The following is a 17,785-nucleotide window of genomic DNA, read 5'->3' on the forward strand; positions in this document are numbered from 1 at the left end:
CCTCACCACCCCCTGCAGCCCCCCCGGCGCCGCGGCTCTTTGTCCCCTCGCCTGCACGTCTGGGGGGTCCCCGCCACGCCCTGAGCCGGCCCCGCTGCCGCCCCCAGCTGCCGCGGGACCCCCGCCCCCATGGGGGACGCGCCGCTGCCGGAGCTGGAGGCCGTGCTGGACGGAGGCGCCTGGGACGTGGGGGCGGCTTTCGAGGGGTGCCCCGCGCCCCCCGGGGTCCGCCTGGGCAGGGACGTTTGCTACGTCGTGCTGGCCGTGCTCTTCAACCAGGAGGTGAGGCAGCCCCGCTCCCAGCGCCCCCAGTGCAGCCAGAGCATCCCCCCAGTGCAGCCAGGCCATCCCCCAGTGCTCCCAGAGCATCCCCCCAGTGCCCCCAGTCCAGGCCCCAGTGCCCCCCCCGTCCCCGTTCCCGTCCCCGTTCCCGTTCCCGTTCCCGTTCCCATGCCCGTTCCCGTTCCCGTTCCCGTTCCCGTTCCCGTTCCCATCCCCGTCCCCGTCCCCGTTCCGCAGGACGCGCTGCTGCTGGTGCAGGAGGCCAAGCCCGAGTGCCGTGGCCGCTGGTACCTGCCCGCGGGCCGGGTGGAGCGGGGCGAGGCCGTGCTGGCGGCGCTGCGCCGCGAGGTGCGCGAGGAGTCGGGGCTGCACTGCGAGCCCGTGACGCTGCTGGCGCTGGAGGAGCGGGGCCCGGCCTGGATCCGCTTCGCCTTCCTGGCGCGGGCCACAGGTTTGCGGGGCTCCGAGGGGCGCGGGGGCTTCGGGGGAGGGTCCCCAGCTGGCCCCGCGGTGGGTGGCAGTGTTCCCTGCCAGTCCCGTGGTGGGTATCCCTGCCCCTTGCCTGTGATGGGTATCTGTGTCCCCTGCCAGTCCCAGGGTGGGTATCCCTGTCCCCTGCCAGTGTCAGGTACCCTGTGACAGGTATCCCTGTCCCCTGCCAGTGTCATGATGGAAAGTGGCACCCCTGTGATGGGTATCCCTGTCCTCTGCCAACCCTAGTGATGGTATCCTTGTCCCCTGGCACCCCCATGATGGCTATCCCTGTCCCCTGCCAGCCCCATGGTGGGAATCAGTGTCCCCACCCCACCCTGTGCCCAGGCATCAGTGTCCCCTGCCACCCTTGTGCCAGCTCTCTGGTGTCCCCTGCAAACCCCATGATGCATTTCAGCACCTTCGTGCCAGGCCATCGCTGTCCCCTGCCACCACCCCCAGCCCCCACGTGGGGCCACCAGTGTCCCCTGTCCACCCATCACGGGGGTCTCAATGCCCCACCAGTGTCCCCTGTCTGCCCACCCCGGGGGTCTCAATGTCCCACCAGTGTCCCCTGTCCACCCACCACGGGGGTCTCAATGCCCCACCAGTGTCCCCTCTCTGCCCACCACGGGGGTGCCACTGTCCCACCAGTGTCCCCTCTGTGCCCATCACGGGGGTCTCAATGTCCCACCAGTGTCCCCTCCCCACCCATCACAGGGGTCTCAATGCCCCACCAGTGTCCCCTCTGTGCCCACCACGGGGGTCTCAATGTCCCACCAGTGTCCCCTCTGTGCCCACCACGGGGGTCTCAATGTCCCACCAGTGTCGCCTCTGTGCCCATCACGGGGGTCTCAATGTCCCACCAGTGTCCCCTGTCCGCCCACCACGGGGGTCTCAGTGCCCCACCAGTGTCCCCCCCCAGCCTTTCCCTCTGTCCCGCTGTGTCCCCCATTCCGTGCCACCCCTGTTCGCGCAGGAGGGACCCTGAAGACCCTGCAGGAGGCAGACTCCGAGTCCCTCCAAGCCACCTGGTGGCCCGGGGACCCGCGCTCGCTGCCGCTGCGCTCCCCGGACATCCTGCCGCTGCTGGAGCTGGCCGCCCGCTACCGCCGCAGCCCCGCGCACCCCCCGACGCTGCCGCGGGAGCTGCCCTGCTCCCCGCTCTGCCTGCGCCTCCTGCTGCCCTTCTCCAACGCCGCGGGCGAGCTGTGGCTGCTGCTGGCCACCGGCGGCACCCCGCACCTGCCCGTGGTGGCGTGCGGCACGTCCCGCTCCGAGCTGCGTGCGGGGCTGCGCCCGCCGCTGCTGCGGCTGCTGCGGGAGCGCCTGGCCTGGGAGCCGCAGCCCGCGGCCCTGGGGCTGCTGGGGCTGCAGCACAGCCCCGGCGACTCTGGGGACAGCGACGGCGTCTGCTTCAACGTGCTGCTGAGCGTGCCCCCGGACAGCCGGCGGGAGCGGCCCCCCGAGCCCCGCGACCCCGCGCTGCGCTGGTGGCCCGTGCGGGACGAGCGGCTGCGGGGCCGCGTCCTGCGGAGGCTCGGTGCCACCGTGCCCGTCCGGAGCTAGGCACGGGAGAGCTGCGGGGGGAGTGCGGGGCTGGGAGGGGCAAAGGGGGAGCCCCGGGATGCGCTGCCCGGGGATGGGGGCTGCTCTGGGGGTGCTGAGGGCAGAAATGAAATAAACCCGGCGGCTGCTGGTTCCGTGTCCTGGCTGCGGTGGGGAGTGGGGTGCGGGGGGAAATGGGGTTTTGAGGGGTTTGGGGGAAATGGGGAGTGGGGTTTTGGGGTGTTTGGGGGAAATGGGGAGTGGGTTTGGGGGGAAAATGCAGAGTGGTGTTTTGGGAGTGTTTGGAGGAAATGGGGAGTGGGTTTGGGGGAAATGGAGAGTGAGGTGTTTGGGGGAAAATGGGGAGTGGGATTTTGGGGTGTTTGGGGGAAAATAGAGAGTGGGATTTTGGGGTGTTTGGGGAAATGGGGAGTGGGGCTTGGGGGCATTCGGAGAAAAATGGGGAGTGGGATTTGGGAGTGTTTGGGGAAAATGCAGAGTGGTGTTTTGGGGTGTTTGGAGGAAATGGGGAGTGAGTTTGGAGATGTTTGGGGGAAATGGGGAGTGGGGTTTTGGGGGAAATGGCGAATTAAGGATAAGGATTTAAGGGTTTAAGGATATTTGGGAAGGGGCACAGAGGTGCTGCTGAGTCACAGCTTTATTGGAGCAGAGTCCCATCACCCTGGGGAGGGGCTTTGCAGGGTCTGGGGGGACAGTCCCCCACCAGAGCACACACACATGGCACACACACACACAGACATGTCACACATGTCACACTCCCCCTGCCACAGCGCCAGGGCAGGGGGGTGTTTGGGGAAAATGCAGAGTGCTCTTTTGGGGTGTTTGGAGGAAATAGGGAGTGAGTTTGGGGATGTTTGTGGGAAATGGGGAATGGGTTTAAGGATGTTTGGGAAGGGGCACAGAGGTGCTGCTGAGTCACAGCTTTATTGGAGCAGAGTCCCATCACCCTGGGGAGGGGCTTTGCAGGGTCTGGGGGGACAGTCCCCCACCAGAGCACACACACATGGCACACACACACACAGACATGTCACACATGTCACACTCCCCCTGCCACAGCGCCAGGGCAGGGGACAATCGAGTCCTTGCAGCTGAGGGGGGCTCTGTCCCACACACCCCATTATTGCCTCATTATTGCCTAAAAATTCCCTGCTGGAGCCTTGGGGGGCTCGGGGCAGCTCCGGCAGCGCAGGGGGAGCAGGAACCACCACCCAGGAGGAGCCACAGCAGCCACGGCTCCGCACCCAGCACGGGGACGTGCTGACACCTCGGGGCTGGCCGAGGTGACAAGGAAGGGCTCCGCGCCTCCTCGTCCTCCTGCGAGGTCCTTCCCGCGGTGCCACGGCCGTTCCTGGCTACTGCAGGGCCACCAAAACGTGGCCGGCGGCCACCACAGCCCGGCCGAAGAGGGGGGGCTCAGGGCGGCCCCTCGGGTGGCCCCTTGACCAGGGCGATGGCAGCCAGCTCCTTGCAGAACTCCTCCAGCACCACCACCCCCTTGAACAGCACCGTGTGATCCATCCTGCGGGGACACCAGCCATGGCGGGGGGGGTCTGTGGGGTACAACCCCTCCCCAAAAGGGCATTTTGGGGCACTCACTGCTCTCCTGGCACCTGCCCCAGGAGCTGCCGGCGCACCAGGAGCAGCTTGGCCCTGGAGTGGGGCACGCGCTGCAGCCGCTGCATCAGCTCCCCGATCACCTGGGGAGGCAGGAAAGGGTCACCCCCCGGCCGGGGGCTGTCCCCGTGTCCCCACGCCCCAGAGGGTGACGTTACCCTGACGAGGACGGAGAAGAGCGAGCGGCAGCCGGGGGCCAGGCTGAGGTAGGGGTCCAGCAGGTACTCGTGGAGGTGGGGATGGGGCAGGGCGGCCAGCAGGGACAGCACCGAGGTCACCTGCAGGTTCAGGCTGTAGGGCTGGGATGGGGGGCACGCTCAGGACCCGGTGTGGGGTGACCCCCCCAGCACCCCCTCGTTCTGAGCCCGTCCCCACCGAGCGCTGCTGATGCTTTTGGGCACTCTGTCCCCACGACGGGGGTCCTGGGGGGGCACGGGGCAGGTGTAGCCGGGTACCTGATCCAGGATCCGGCTCATCCGGTCGAACAGCACCTTGAGGAAGTGTCCCTCGTAAAAAGCCACTCCAGGGTGACAGGAGTCCAGGGGCCGGGGGGACGAGGGCCACCCCCAGGGGGCTGCGCTGGCACGGCACGCCTGGACCTGCCCGGGGGGGACAGCAGGTGAGAGCCAGAGCGGGGACAGCCACCAGCAGGCTGGGGACCCCCCCAGGCACCCACCGTGCCCAGGGCATCGTGCACGTAGGTGTCATAGCCACCCTCCTCCATGCACGACGAGGTCTTGGCCTCCTCGGGGACCAGGCACAGGAAGCTGGAAGAGAGGGAGGAGAGGATGGGGAGGGGGATGCAGCCCCCCATTCCAGCCCAGCCCCCCCAAAGCCCTACCTGCTGACCACCTCGCTCACTTGCCCCTTCCCCGACGGGGTCGATGCTGGGGAAGGATTTTTTGTCGCCCTAAAGTTGTCTGGGAATCCGTCGGTGAAATAGGGATCCTCCTCCAGGTCCCTGTGCGGGGTCAGCGTTAGGGGGTGGGCAGTGGGGGTGCCCCCCTCGCCCTGCCCAGCCCCCCTCGCTCACAGCCCGTCCTCCTCGGGGTCTGTCTCGGGGGGCCCGCGCTCCTCGGGGCCGTGGGGGCCGCGCTGCAGGTAAGCCCTGGCCTCCAGGTTCCGCAGCACCAGGTTGTGAGCCACGTGCTCGTGGGGCTTCCTCAGGAGCTCCTCGAAGAGCCGCAGGCTGGCCAGGCTGATCTGGGCACGGCCAGCAGGGTGAGACCCCTGGGCACTGCCAGCAGGGTGAGACCCCCAGCACAGCCAGCAGGGTGAGACCCTGGCACTGCCAGCAGGGTGAGAGCTCCAGCACAGCCAGCAGGGTGAGATCCCCGGCACTGCCAGCAGGGTGAGACCCTGGCACTGCCAGCAGGGTGAGAGCTCCAGCACAGCCAGCAGGGTGAGACCCCCGGCACCACCTCCCTGCCCGCCCAGCCCGCCCAGGTGAGCTCACCTCGTCGCACAGGTGGTCGCAGCGGTCGATGAGCTGCGCCCGCAGGGGGTGGGGGTCGTCCCCGGGGGTCTCGGGGTGCCGGTGGGGCCCCAGCAGGAAGAGGACGAGGCGGTGGAGCAGGGCGGGCGCGCGGAGCTGCCGCACCGTCCCCGCCAGCACGGCCGTGGCGCCCAGCACGGCCAGCTCCGACCTGCCGGGGGACAGCGTGGTTGTCCAGGGAAAAGGGAACCCCCCCATGGCTCCGAGGGGGTCCTGAGGAGCAGAACGCCCCAGCCGGGCTCACTCACATCTGCAGGAGCTGCGGCTGCAGGATTCCCTGGAAGAACTTCTCCTCCACGGCCTCGCTGATGGCATCGGCCACGAGCTGGGGGGAGGGAGGGGCTGAGCGTGGGGACCCCCCAGGAGAAGAGGACACAGCCTTAAATTGCACCCCGGGGGGTTTGGGTTGGATTGGGAAGAATTTCTGCACAGAAAGGGTGACTGGATGTCGGGATGGGGCTGCCCAGGGAATGGTGGAGTCGCCATCCCTGGAGGGGGCACTCGGTGCTCTGGGCTGGTGACAGGGTGGGGACCAGGCACAAATCAAGTCCCAGAACAATGAATGAATCCCGTGGCTCTCACCGGGTGGGCGCCCATCACCAGCTCATCCAGGAAGTCCAGCCAGCCCAGGAACTCAGCCAGGCTCTCCTTGCCCGGGAAAGCCCCGTCCCCTGCGCCATCCCCCTGCGACCTGCACGGCGTGGGGAACGTGGAGCTGTGACACTGCCGGGGGGCACCTGGCACCCCCAGCCCAGCGCCCCCTCACCTCCAGCTGGCCCTGTCCATGGCGAGGACGTCAGCGGGGTCGGTGCCAGCGGGCACGGCGCCGTAGAGGTCGCAGAGGTGGCCCACGAGCAGCGGGCACAGGGCACTGCCCCGCGCCAGGCAGGTGGCAGCCGCCTCCTGGGACAGCCCCGCCAGCAGCAGCAGGTTCTCCCGAGCCTTCAGCGCCACCCGGCTCTTCTGCGAGGAAGAGGAGGAGGGCACGGGGGTGGCCACACGCCTGGCAGTGCCCGCTGTCCCCGCGGGGCCACCCGTGTGGCCGCACCTTGCTCCTGCACAGTGCCACCAGGCAGGTGACGAGGTTGCTGTCCCTGCGTGGCGGGGAGGGCTGGGCTGCAGGGCAGCTGGCACTGGCTGCAGGGCAGCTGGCAGCGGTGCCCGGGGCATGCTCCAAACCCTCCTCCCTGGGGCTCTCCGGGGCTCTCCTCCCGTTCAGGACGCTCTTTCCCTGCAGAGGAAGAGCAGCAGCAAAGCATTGCAGCCACCACCTTCCTCCTCCTCCTCCTCACGCCGAGGAGCTTTATGGCAGGGAGGAGGCTGCAAAGTGACCCCAAAAGGACAGGAGGCCACACCCCAAGGGGACCCGCACGGCCCCACCTGCAGGATGTAGGGCAGCAGGCTGGCGTCCTGCTGGATTTTGGAGCAGAGCACGGCTGCCAGCTGCACCTCCTCCCTCTCGGCGCCGGAGCCCAGGCGGTCCCCGCTGAGCTGGAGCAGCTTCTGGGGAGCAGGGGTGGGCATGTGGGGGTGCCGGGGGCTGCCCGCCCCGTCCCCGTGGCTGTCACCTCCCGGGGACAGGTGGCACCTCACCTGCACGGGCCGGAGCACGTTGAGGTAGTGCAGCAGCGGGTGCTGCAGCCGCCCCAGCAGGCGGCTGAAGAAGAGCAGGACCTGCTGCCTCATGCCGGGGGGATACTGGGACAGGGACACGGGGACAGCAATCAGCCACACCCCCTGATGTCCCCATAGCTACCCCAAACCGCCCCAAAATCATCCCCGCTTCCCTTCAACAATGAGGGGTTTAACTCGATTCTCTGCGTCAAAAGAAAAAGAAATCCGGGGGATTATTTCCCATTTCCCAGCACCCCAAACCCCCAAATCCTCCTGGGCGTGAAAGGCCCAGCGTGTTTCCACTTCTATTTGAATAAAAATCTATTTCTAGGGGCTTGTTGCTGTTCTTAGCAGCAAAGGGGCAGCAGAGCCATTATGTTTGTTACGTATTTGGCCAATATTTACCTTTTTTCCACACCTGGCACCTCATCCCTCAAAGCCAAATGCCAGATGTTTCTATTTCTTTTTTTTTAATATCTGTTTTTATTTTTATCTTTCAAATATCTGTGTGCCAGGTATTTAAAAAAAACCCTTCCTGTGCAAGCAGGGATGTGCTGAGGCGCAAGCTCCCAGAAAGGATCCCGGTGGGCAACTTGAGCAACCCAAGACCCTCCCAAAAAAGCCAAGTTTTCCATCACAAAAAGCCAATTTTCCACAAAAAAACAAACCCAAACCCAAGCCCTGTGACCACCTCACACTTCACAAACTCCCGTTCTCTGTAAAAATGCTCCAAAATTAAAATCACCGAGGGGCACCAGGTGAAGCAGCTGGGACAGGCTGCGGGCTCGGCCTCTCCCGAGGGATTTTCCCGATTTTCCCCCATTTTCCCGATTTTCCCGCTCACCTCCGCCTTTCCCAGCGTCCCCAGTGTCTCCAGCAGCTTGTGCTGCAGCAGGTACTCGAGGCACGGCCCCGTGTCCCCCGGCGGGCGCTGCTGCTCCTCGTGCACCAGGATGTCCAACATCTGCCGCAGGCGCCACGGGATGTCCGTCTGCCGCGCCGCCACGCTCTCGTCTGCCGCACCGGGAGGCGGGGAACGGGATTTGGGGATTTGGGATTAGGGATTTGGGGATTCAGGGTTCAGGGATTGGGGATTTAGGGTTCAGGGATCCAGGGATTTGGGGCAAAAAAACAAACCCAAACCCAAGCCCTGTGACCACCTCACACTTCACAAACTCCCGTTCTCTGTAAAAATGCTCCAAAATTAAAATCACCGAGGGGCACCAGGCGAAGCAGCTGGGACAGGCTGCGGGCTCGGCCTCTCCCGAGGGATTTTCCCGATTTTCCCGAGGGATTTTCCCGATTTTCCCGCTCACCTCCGCCTTTCCCAGCGTCCCCAGTGTCTCCAGCAGCTTGTGCTGCAGCAGGTACTCGAGGCACGGCCCCGTGTCCCCCGGCGGGCGCTGCTGCTCCTCGTGCACCAGGATGTCCAACATCTGCCGCAGGCGCCACGGGATGTCCGTCTGCCGCGCCGCCACGCTCTCGTCTGCCGCACCGGGAGGCGGGGAACGGGATTTGGGGATTTGGGATTAGGGATTTGGGGATTCAGGGTTCAGGGATTGGGGATTTAGGGTTCAGGGATCCAGGGATTTGGGGTTCAGGGATTTGGGGATTGGGGATTTGGGGATTCAGGGTTCAAGGATCCAGGGGTTAGGGATCTAGGGATTCGGGGATTGAGGATTTGGGGTCCAGGGATTCAGGGATTGGGGATTTGGGGATTCGGGGTTCAGGGATTTGGGAATTCAGGGACTGGGGATCAGGGATCTGGGGATTCAGGGATTGGGGATTTGGGGTTCAGGGTTCAGGGATCGGGGATTTGGGGTTCAGGGATTTGGGGATTTGGGGTTCAAGGATTCAGGGTTCAGGGATTGGGGATTCGGGGTTCAAGGATTCACAGTTCAGGGATCCAGGGATCAGGGATTGGGGATTCAGGGTTCAGGGATTTGTGGATTCAGGGATTGAGGATTTGGGATTCGAGGTTCAAGGATTCAGGGTTCAGGGACCCAGGGATTTGGGGATTCAGGGTTCAGGGATTTGGGGATTCGAGGATTGGGGATTTGGGGTCAAGGGATTTGGGGATTGGGGATTCGGGGTTCAAGGATTCAGGGTTCAGGGATCCAGGGATTCAGGGATCAGGGATTTGGGGATTCAGGGATTTAGGGATTTGGGGACTGGGGATTGGGGATTTGGCGATTCAGGGTTCCAGATACCCAGGGATCCAGGGATTAATGGGTTGAGGGATCTGGGGAATTCTGGGATTTGGGCATTCAGGGATCAGGGATTTGGGGATTCAGGGTTCAGGGATTCAGGGATTTGGGGATCCACGGATTCGGGGATATTCAGGGATCCAGGGATCAGGGGTTTGGTGATCCAGGGATTCGAGGATTCAGGGATTCAGAGATCAGGGATTCGGGGATTCAAGAATCCAGGGGTTCAGGGATTTGGGGATCCAGAGATTTGGTGATACTGGGATTCAGGGACTCGGAGACCTGGGGATTTGGGGAATCAGGGATTCGGGAATCAGGGATCTGGGGATTCATGGATTCAGAGATTCATGGATTCAGGGATTCAAGGTCGGGAGGCTGTGGCGGGGCACCCCCGGGCGGGATCCGGAGATTCATGGATTCACGGATTCAAGGTCGGGAGGCTGTGGCGGGGCACCCCCGGGCACGGCAGCGGGAGGGATGCCCCGGTGAGGTGCCAGCCGTGCCAGTGGGGTCCTGCCAGGGCTTTTCCCTGATCCGTGCCATCCCTAAATCCGGCTCCTCCGGAGCGGGAACGACGCTAGATGGCAATGTGAGGATGGAACAGCTGCTTCCGCCCCGGCCTAGGGCGCTGCCGGACATCCCGCTCCTCCCGCCGCTGCCCGTTCCCCCGGTGGGCACCGGAGACCCCCGGCACAGCCGGGACCGGGATCCACCGGCACAGCCGGGCCCGGGATCCCGGGATTCCCGGGAATTGGGGCCGGAGCTCTCCCGGCGCCGCTCCAGCGCTGCCAGGGCGCAGCGCGCTCCCGAAGGGACGTGTCCCAGCCTGTGCCGGGAGTGTCCCCACACACCCCAAAATCTCCGTGCCGACCCCACCGCGCTGCCGGGGGGTCGCGGCGGGGCAGGGCAGAGAACCCCGAGGGGGTAAATCCTGCCCGGGCTTGGGAAGGGTGTCCCGGGCCCGGCCCCGCGGGCACCGGGGTCCCGTCCCAGGATTTGGGGTCCCACGGCAACGTGCAGGGATTTGTCCCAGGACACGGGGTCCTGTCCCGGGACATTCCCCTGACCCTGCCCCAGGGCACAGGGATCATTCCTAGCCCGGGGATCCCGTTTTAGGACACAGGGACGCTCTCCCAGGACACACGGCCCCCTCCCAGGATATGGGATCGCGTCCCAGGGAATGGGGTCCCCCCCTCCTTGGGCACAGGGACCTTGTTCCCGTTTTTAGGACACCCTGTTTTAGGATACAAGGACCTCTCCTAGGACACAACTCTGTTCCCACACCACAAGGATTTATTCCCACCTGAGACCCCATCCCGGAGAGAAAGAACTCCATCCCGGGAAACAGGGACCCCGTCCCGGGAAAAAAGCACCCCCAGCCCGGGGCACCGGGACCCCTCCCCGCACCCCGCTCACCTGTGGCCTCCAGGTAGTAGCCGGTGATGCCCGTCCAGTGCTCGGTGAAGGCCTCCAGCAGGTCCACGCTGGGCTCCCGCTGCTCACACCGGGACCGGGGTCAGGGGGGCACGGAACCCCCCACTCCCGGTGCCGGTCCCGTTCCTCCCGCGTCCCCCCCGGCCCCGCTCACCGTCTCCACCGCCTGCTGCAGCAGCGCTCCCAGACGGCTGAGCATGGCTGGGACCCCCGGCACCGGCACCGAACCCGCCGCCGGCCCCCGGCCGGTCCCGCCCGGTCCCTCCCCCGGTCCCTCCCGGTCCCTCCCCGGTCCCGCCCCCGGCGGCTCCGCTGCGGCTCCCGCAGGGATGGGCCGGGCTGGGAGCGAGCAGCGTGGAGGACGGAGGGGTTGCGAAGGTGCCTCAGCCATAAAAGTGCTCCGCGGGCAGGGCTGGGTGGGGTGGACGCGGGGCACCGGGGTGGGGATGGAGCCCACAAACCTGGATGGGAACAAACCCCCCACACAGGGCGAGGGCATCATCCTACCCGGGACTGACCCCACAAACCCTTCATCGGGATGGGGATTGACCCCATAAACCCCTTCATTGGGATCGTGATACCCCCCATAAACTCCTTCACTAGGATTGGGATTGACCCCACAAACTCCTTCCCTGGGATGGGGACTCACTCCACAAACCCCTTCACCAGGATCAGGACTGACCCCACAAACCCTTTCACCAAGATCAGGACTGACCCCACAAACCCCTTCACCGGGATCAGAATTGACTCCACAAACCCCTTCACTGGGATCAGGACTGACCCCACAAACCCTTTCACCGGGATCAGGATACCCTCCATAAACTCCTTCACTAGGATTGGGACTGACCTCACAAACTCTTTCCCTAGGATCAGGACTGACCCCACAAACTCCATCCCTGGGATGGGGACTGACCCCACAAACCCCTTCAACAGAATGGGAACTGACCCCACAAACTCCTTCCCTGGGTTTGGGACTGACCCCACAAACCCCTTCAACAGAATGGGAACTGACCCCACAAACTCCTTCCCTGGGTTTGGGACTGACCCCACAAACCCCTCCACCGGGATGGAGCCCACACTCACCAGGACAATGACAAGGACCCCACCCCCTTCCCAGCTCACCCTTTCCCACAGCACAACCCAAGTTTTACGACATTTTTTCTTTAATTCTCTAAAAAACAATTTTCTCCAATTAAACCCAAGCCCTGACAAGCACAGCTGCTGGAAATGCACCCAGGGCCCAGCCCGGGTCCCGCTGACTCCAGGGAATGGACAATCGGGTGCTCCCAAACCCGTGCCCCCCAGGGTTTGCCCACACCCACCCCTGGAAATTCGGGGTGCCCACACTGGGGACAGAGCCAGCAGCTCCTGAAGTTGTACCCGGGGATTTTTACCCCAAAACCGAGGCGCTGGGACGGGTGGGGACGCGGCAGGGAAGCCCCCGGGTGGAGAGCTGATAGGTGTGTGTCGATATATCTGGATACAAAAATAGATGTGCGTAGTTGTAGCGCTGATAGTGACGGATACATTCAAATTCCAGGCTGATCCCAGGCTGGTCCCGCACGATCCACGTGCGGCCCGATGGTCTCCGGGAGGCTCCCGCTCCGTGCTCACATCGCAGACTTCATCTCCCACTCCTGGACAGATTGGGGGGGTCAGTCCCTCATTTCCCTGTTCTGTGGGATCCCCTCAACCCTTCTGTCCTGGATTGCCAAGCGCATTGGATTCTGTTTGGATCTGCATGGCAGCTGTCTCCTGTTCATCCGGCAGTTTTCCTTATCTCTTCCACACCCAATCCTTCCTGGGGGACACCTGCTGATAACAGGCTGTGGGATGTCCCTGCACGGCTGATAACAACTGCAGCATCCACTGGGAGATGTGAGCCCAGGCAGATTTATAGCAATTCAGAGGGAGGGGGTTTGCGTTCTCCATTTCAGGGGAGGCTCCTGCCTTCCTGAGCAGACACCTGGCTTTCCAAACCGAGACCCTTCCCCTTCCCCCGGGTCCCGGAGTTACCTTTGTCTTCCTCATCACATTTCCCTTCCCCGCCACGACCGGGGACGGCGGCGGCCTCATGGCGCTCCTGGCCGAGGTGGTGCGCTTCAGCAGTGGCCTGAGGAATGATCCCTGGGGGAGAAGCAGCGGAGGAAGGGTCGGGAGTGCCCCGCAAACCTCGCCATGCCTGTCATGCACGCCGGCTCTGGTGTCCCCACCTCGGAGCCAGCCGAGCTGGCGGTGGCGGCGATGTGCCCCTTCAGCGACTTCCCGAGCGCCAGCAGGTTCATCTCGGAGCCGGCCTTCAGCCTGCCCTTCACGCCCCGCTCCAGCTGCCCCACCTTCTCCTCCAGCCTGGGAAAGGCTCTTTTCCCTGCAGGGACAGCAGGAGCGCTGCCAAGGCTGGCACCCCAGCCCTGCCAGCTGCTCCGGCCGGGAGCGGGCAGTGCCCGGCCCAGAGCGCAGGGATGGGCTCTCCGTTGAGGGGGTGGATAAATTATCTCTTGTCTTTTTTTTTTTTAAAAAAACCTCAGAAGTTTATCTCTTTAATTGGGTAAAAAAGACACTTTACAGGACTTTACTTCAAACTTAAGGATAGCTAATTGGACAGAAGGTAAAAGGTCTTGCTTAGGCAATGTTGGAACCTCTGACTGCCCTGGGTGGCTCGAGACCCTGGCAGGGGGCTCAGAGTCCTTGGCACAGAGTCAAAGACAACTCTGCCTTCGGTTTTAACCCACGGAAAAAATGACCAGCTTTGTGTGAAGATTTACAAGCCGCAAGAGTTTGAGTAGAATGGTAGTTAATTTATCACAGGGTGAAAAAGGAGAATTTTGGGGTTTTTAGAATGGAATCCAAGGCACAGGGGTCTTTGACTCTGTGCCAAGGTCTCTGAGCCCCTGCCAGGGTCTTGAGCCATTCGGGGCAGTCAGAGGAATGTCCTGGGTTCCCACAAGGCAATTTGCTAGAATAAGAAGAGAACAAAAGAACTAATGGTTTTTGTAGGGTGTTTTACCAGGAGCAAGAGCTTTTTGCCCTCAGCTCAGGTTTTCTCCGTAAAGAGCTTTGTTAATTTGCCTTTTATTAAAACCTTTCTGTTTCTAACACCACTACAGAAGCCACCTTGCTGATTTTGTGCTACCTGAGCTATTTTAGGAGCGATGTGTTTCTCTGAGAGCTCACAAGCCCCCGCTCAAAGGGATCATGACACCCCCAGAGCCCCCCCGGGTGCTCCTACCGACGAGCACATCCCGCCCTTCCCGTGGGCCCCTGCTCGGGGGCAGGCTCTGGGGCAGGGGCAGCGTGTGCTGGGCGAGGGAGGAGCCCCTGCTCTGCGGGCTCGGGCTGTCCTTCGGCAGCTGCGCGCTGGCAGGCCGGGCCCGGAGAGCGGCTGGGGCTGCGGGGAACGGGAGAGAGGGTCAGGAGGGGGGCAGGGAGAGAGGGTCAGGAGGGAGGGCAGGGAGAGAGGGTCAGGAGGGGGGCAGGGAGAGAGGGTCAGGAGGGAGGGAAGGGAGAGAGGGTCAGGAGGGAGGGCAGGGAGAGAGGGTCGGGAGGAAGGGCAGGGAGAGAGGGACAGCCAGGAGGATGGGCAGGGAGAGAGGGTCAGGAGGGAGGGCAGGGAGGGACGGTCAGGAGGAAGGGCAGGGAGAGAGGGTCGGGAGGGAGGGCAGGGAGAGAGGGTCAGGAGGGAGGGCAGGGAGAGAGGGTCAGGAGGGAGGGCAGGGAGAGAGGGCCAGGAGAAAGGGAAGGGAGAGAGGGTCAGGAGGAAGGGAAGAGAAATGATGATCAGGAGGAAGAAAAGAGGAGGGAGGGTGAGGAGGAAGAGAAGAGAAAGGGTGATCAGGAAGAAGAGTACAGAAAGGGTGATCAGGAGGAAGGGAAGAGGAGGGAAGGTCAGGAGGAAGGGAAGGGAGATGGTGGGAAGGAAAGGAAGACAAAGGGTGATCAGGAGGAAGGGAAAAGATGATCAGGAGGAAGAGAAGAGGAGGGAGGTTGAGGAGGAAAGGAAGGGACAGGATGATCAGGAAGAAAAGAGAAAGGGTGATCAGGAGGAAGGAAAAAAGAGGGAGGGTCAGGAGGAAAGGCAGGGGAAGGATGCTCAGGGGACAGAGCAGAGGAGGGACACTGGAGAAAGGGAAGAGAAAGGATGATCAGGAGGAAGGGAAGGGAAGGGAAGGGAAGGGAAGGAAAGGAAAGGAAAGGAAAGGAAATCAGGAGGAAGGATGCATGAGGGAAAATCAGAAAGAAGGAAAGAGAGGAAGAGTCAGGAGGAACAGAAGAGAAAGACCAATTATCCCTCCACCCAAAAAAAGCTGATTTTCCCCCCAAAAAACCCCAAACCCTGTAACCACCTCACAGTTCACAAACTCCCCTTCAGAGTAAAAACGCTCCAAAATGAAAATTATTGAGGTGCACCATAGAGCAGCTGGGAAAGGCAGTGGGAATGATCCTGAGTAATCAGGGTGAAGGGAAGGGAAAGGATTATCAGGAGGAAGGGAAGAGAAAGGAAAATCAGGAGGAAGAGGAGGAACGCTGGGGAGGAAGGCCGGGGGAAGGACACAGAAATCCCATCTCTCACCGGCAGCGCTGCCTCCCTGGCAGCCGGGGGAGCCGGGGAAGGGGGGACAGCCCTGGGGCACCCTTCCCCTCTCACCTGCCTGCGCGGGCCGGGCACGGCCCGGGGCGGGGCTGCTGGCACCGCAGGGCAGGGCAGACACGGCTCTCGGCCGCTGCCCCGGCGCTGCCCGGTCCAGGCTCTGCTGCTGCGGAGGGAAGCCCAGAGAGGCCCGTGGGCAAGGGGGCGGTGGGAGCGGATCCCCCCGCGCTGGGGGGCACGAGTGGGGGGCAAGGGGCACCGGCAGAGGTTACCAGCTGCTGCAGCCGCTCCGCGTTGGAGTAGAGGTGTTTGGGGCTCCCAGCCGGGGGCTGCCCGAAGGGATCGTCCATGTACGCGTTGGGGGTGGGGACGCGGCGCAGCAGCAGCCCCCTGCAAGGAGGGGGGGTCGCGTTACCTCCCGCACCCCGCACGGAGCCGGGGCTGGGGGTCCCAAAGCCTTACCCGGCAGCGGGGCGGCTGCTCGGCCGGGGGGGTCTCGGGGGGGGCCCGTCCGCCTTCTTCGGCTCCACTCCTCCCCTGGCCTGCAGGGTCTTCAGCCAGGCTTCCCTTTCCTCGTCCGAACGGGCCTGGTGTGGGGCAGGGTCTGGGCTCAGGGGGTGCTCCTGCAGCAGGGTTCGGGCTAAGGGGGTGCCCCGGGGAAGGGTCTGGGCTCAGGGGGTGCCCCCGGGGCAGGGTCCGGGCTCAGGGGGTGCCCCGGGGAAGGGCGTGGGCTCAGGGGTGACCCTGGGGCAGGGTCCGGGCTCAGGGGGTGTCCCTGCAGCAGGATCTGGGCTTCGGGGGTGTCTGACAGGGCAGGTCTGGGCTCAAGGGGTGCCCCCCTAGACCGGATCCGGGCACAGGGGGTGCCCCCGGAGGAGAGTGTGTGCTCAGAGGTGGCCCTGCAGCAGGGTCTGGGCTCAGAGGTGTCTGCCAGGGCAGGTCTGGGCTCAGGGGGTGCCCCTCTAGACCGGATCCGGGCTCGGGGGTGCCCCTGCAGCAGGGTCTGGGCTCAGGGGTGCCCCCCGGAGGGACACGGGGGGTGCCCTGGTGGCCGCTCACCTGCAGCAGGGCGAGCTCCCGGCCGCGCTGGGCGATGCGGATCCGCAGGTTTTGGGGCGAGCCGGGGGCCGCCCCGGGGGTCACCTCGCAGCCGTCCAGGCGCAGGGCGCACACGGGGCGCTGGGCAGCGCCGGGCTCCGGGAACATGCGCAGGGCTCCGTGCCGGACCGCGCACCACAGGCGCTGCCAGCGCCCGCGCAGCCGCACGGCCAGGAACCCTGCGGGCAGCCCGGTCAGGGCCACGGCGCGGGCACCCCCCGAGCCCCGGCCCCTCGCAGCCCCCACCTCCTCTGGCGTCCTCTCCGGGCCGCGGGCTGCGGGCAGGGCTCTGCCGGGAGCGGTTCTCCTCCTCCTCGTCCTCCTTGGCGAGCTGGGGATGGGGGGAGCCCCAGCTCTGTGGGCTCTCAGCCTCCTCTCCTGTGCTCTCCTGTGCTCTCCTGTCCTCTCCTCTCCTCTCCTCTCCTCTCCTCTCCTCTCCTCTCCTCTCCTCTCCTCTCCTCTCCTCTCCTCTCCTCTCCTCTCCTCTCCTCTCCTCTCCTCTCCTCTCCCTCATCCTTTCCCTTCCTTTCCTCCTGATTATTCAGGAGCCCAGGATATGGACTTGGGGTGTATTCCCGAGCGGTTCCCGGGTTTCCCGGGGGACCAACTCACCCTGCTGAGCCTGGGGGCAGGGGACGCGGGGCCCCTGAGGGCTGCCAGCCCGCTCGGGGCATCGCTGCTCACCTCCTCGATCACCTGCCGGGGGGAACGGGCAGCGCTGCACCCCGCGCTCCGGCTGCCCGCCTGAAACAGCTCCGCACACCCCCGAGAAGGGAACTGGGGGCACACCGGGCCACCCCCAGCCCCCCGGGAGCTCCGGAGCAGGGCTGAACCCCCACCGCCCGCTGCCCGCCCCGCTCCTGCCTGGCTGCAACACCTCCAAACCTTCCTCCAGTCCTCAGCCTGCTGCCGGCTCTGGAAGCCGATGACCAGCGCCTCTCCCGCCGTCCCCGTCACCTTCAGGGCGTGGGGCATCTTCTTGCCCCGCTTGTCCTTGTAGGTGACCCGGCAGCCGCGCAGGTCCAGCTCCAGCACCGGCTGCAGGTCAGCGGCGCACCTGAAGCACTGGGGAGGGGGCACGGGGGGTCAGGGGCGGTCCCGGAGCCCCCTCCCCTTCATCCATCGCCCTCCTCACCAGCAGCACGTGCTCCCGGACGATGAAGAGCTGCTTCGCCCACCGCCCGAGCCAGCGCTTCCTCCAGAGGAAGCCGCAGAGCTGCGGCTGCGGGCGCCCGGGGGGCTCGGCCTCGGCGCTGGGGGCCGCTGGCCAGCGCAGGTAATGGGCCCGGTCCGTCACGCCTTCCTCCTCCTCCTCCTCTTCCTCCTCTCCGTACGACTCGTAGTGGCTGCTGTCGCTGTCGCCACCGCCTGGGAGGCGGGATGGGGTCAGGGCGGGGGGCGCGGGGTGATGGG

The 17,785-nt window shown here is 64.5% G+C and overlaps 3 protein-coding genes across 6 annotated transcripts in view; 1 reads left to right on the forward strand and 2 right to left on the reverse strand.

Moving 5' to 3' along the window:
- The window catches only part of NUDT18 (nudix hydrolase 18), a 2,945-nt gene extending 492 nt beyond the window's left edge, over positions 1 to 2,453 (forward strand). The window contains exons 2-4 of the mRNA XM_039698356.1: positions 108 to 282; positions 520 to 733; positions 1,733 to 2,453. Coding sequence (XP_039554290.1) covers positions 130 to 282; positions 520 to 733; positions 1,733 to 2,322 — 957 coding nt within the window. The 5' untranslated portion in view covers positions 108 to 129 and the 3' untranslated portion in view covers positions 2,323 to 2,453. The remainder of the gene's footprint in view (positions 1 to 107; positions 283 to 519; positions 734 to 1,732) is intronic.
- Positions 2,454 to 3,227: 774 nt separating this feature from the next.
- FHIP2B (FHF complex subunit HOOK interacting protein 2B) lies at positions 3,228 to 10,922 on the reverse strand. 4 transcript variants are annotated; one of them, XM_039698349.1, is made up of 17 exons: positions 10,841 to 10,922; positions 10,669 to 10,747; positions 8,362 to 8,531; positions 7,025 to 7,129; positions 6,812 to 6,934; positions 6,480 to 6,662; positions 6,198 to 6,394; positions 6,014 to 6,122; positions 5,680 to 5,756; positions 5,393 to 5,582; positions 4,970 to 5,139; positions 4,778 to 4,897; positions 4,613 to 4,703; positions 4,392 to 4,535; positions 4,095 to 4,235; positions 3,919 to 4,019; positions 3,228 to 3,841 (listed from the first exon to the last, which is right to left on the reverse strand). In XM_039698349.1, the coding sequence occupies exons 1-17, from the start codon at positions 10,883 to 10,885 to the stop codon at positions 3,736 to 3,738; spliced, it is 2,151 nt and encodes a 716-aa protein (XP_039554283.1). In that variant the 5' UTR covers positions 10,886 to 10,922; the 3' UTR covers positions 3,228 to 3,735. The 4 variants fall into 4 exon arrangements, with proteins under 4 accessions (XP_039554283.1, XP_039554281.1, XP_039554280.1 ...); XM_039698347.1 differs by lacking the exons at positions 8,362 to 8,531; positions 10,669 to 10,747; positions 10,841 to 10,922 and adding an exon at positions 7,890 to 8,104 and having other exon boundaries at positions 6,812 to 6,931; XM_039698346.1 differs by lacking the exons at positions 8,362 to 8,531; positions 10,669 to 10,747; positions 10,841 to 10,922 and adding an exon at positions 7,890 to 8,102.
- A 918-nt stretch (positions 10,923 to 11,840) lies between these two features.
- On the reverse strand, positions 11,841 to 17,752 carry LOC120497170 (actin filament-associated protein 1-like 1). The gene is made up of 12 exons (XM_039698342.1): positions 17,508 to 17,752; positions 17,258 to 17,437; positions 16,985 to 17,068; positions 16,619 to 16,703; positions 16,334 to 16,551; positions 15,737 to 15,897; positions 15,547 to 15,664; positions 15,332 to 15,440; positions 13,916 to 14,074; positions 12,900 to 13,054; positions 12,703 to 12,813; positions 11,841 to 12,323 (listed from the first exon to the last, which is right to left on the reverse strand). Exons 2-12 carry the CDS (start codon positions 17,345 to 17,347, stop codon positions 12,297 to 12,299), a joined length of 1,317 nt encoding a protein of 438 aa, XP_039554276.1. The 5' UTR covers positions 17,348 to 17,437; positions 17,508 to 17,752; the 3' UTR covers positions 11,841 to 12,296.
- Between the last annotated feature and the right edge of the window lie 33 nt (positions 17,753 to 17,785).

The sequence above is a fragment of the Passer montanus genome, unplaced genomic scaffold (assembly GCF_014805655.1).
Source record: "Passer montanus isolate IOZ18808 unplaced genomic scaffold, ASM1480565v1 scaffold123, whole genome shotgun sequence".
NCBI lineage: Eukaryota > Metazoa > Chordata > Aves > Passeriformes > Passeridae > Passer > Passer montanus.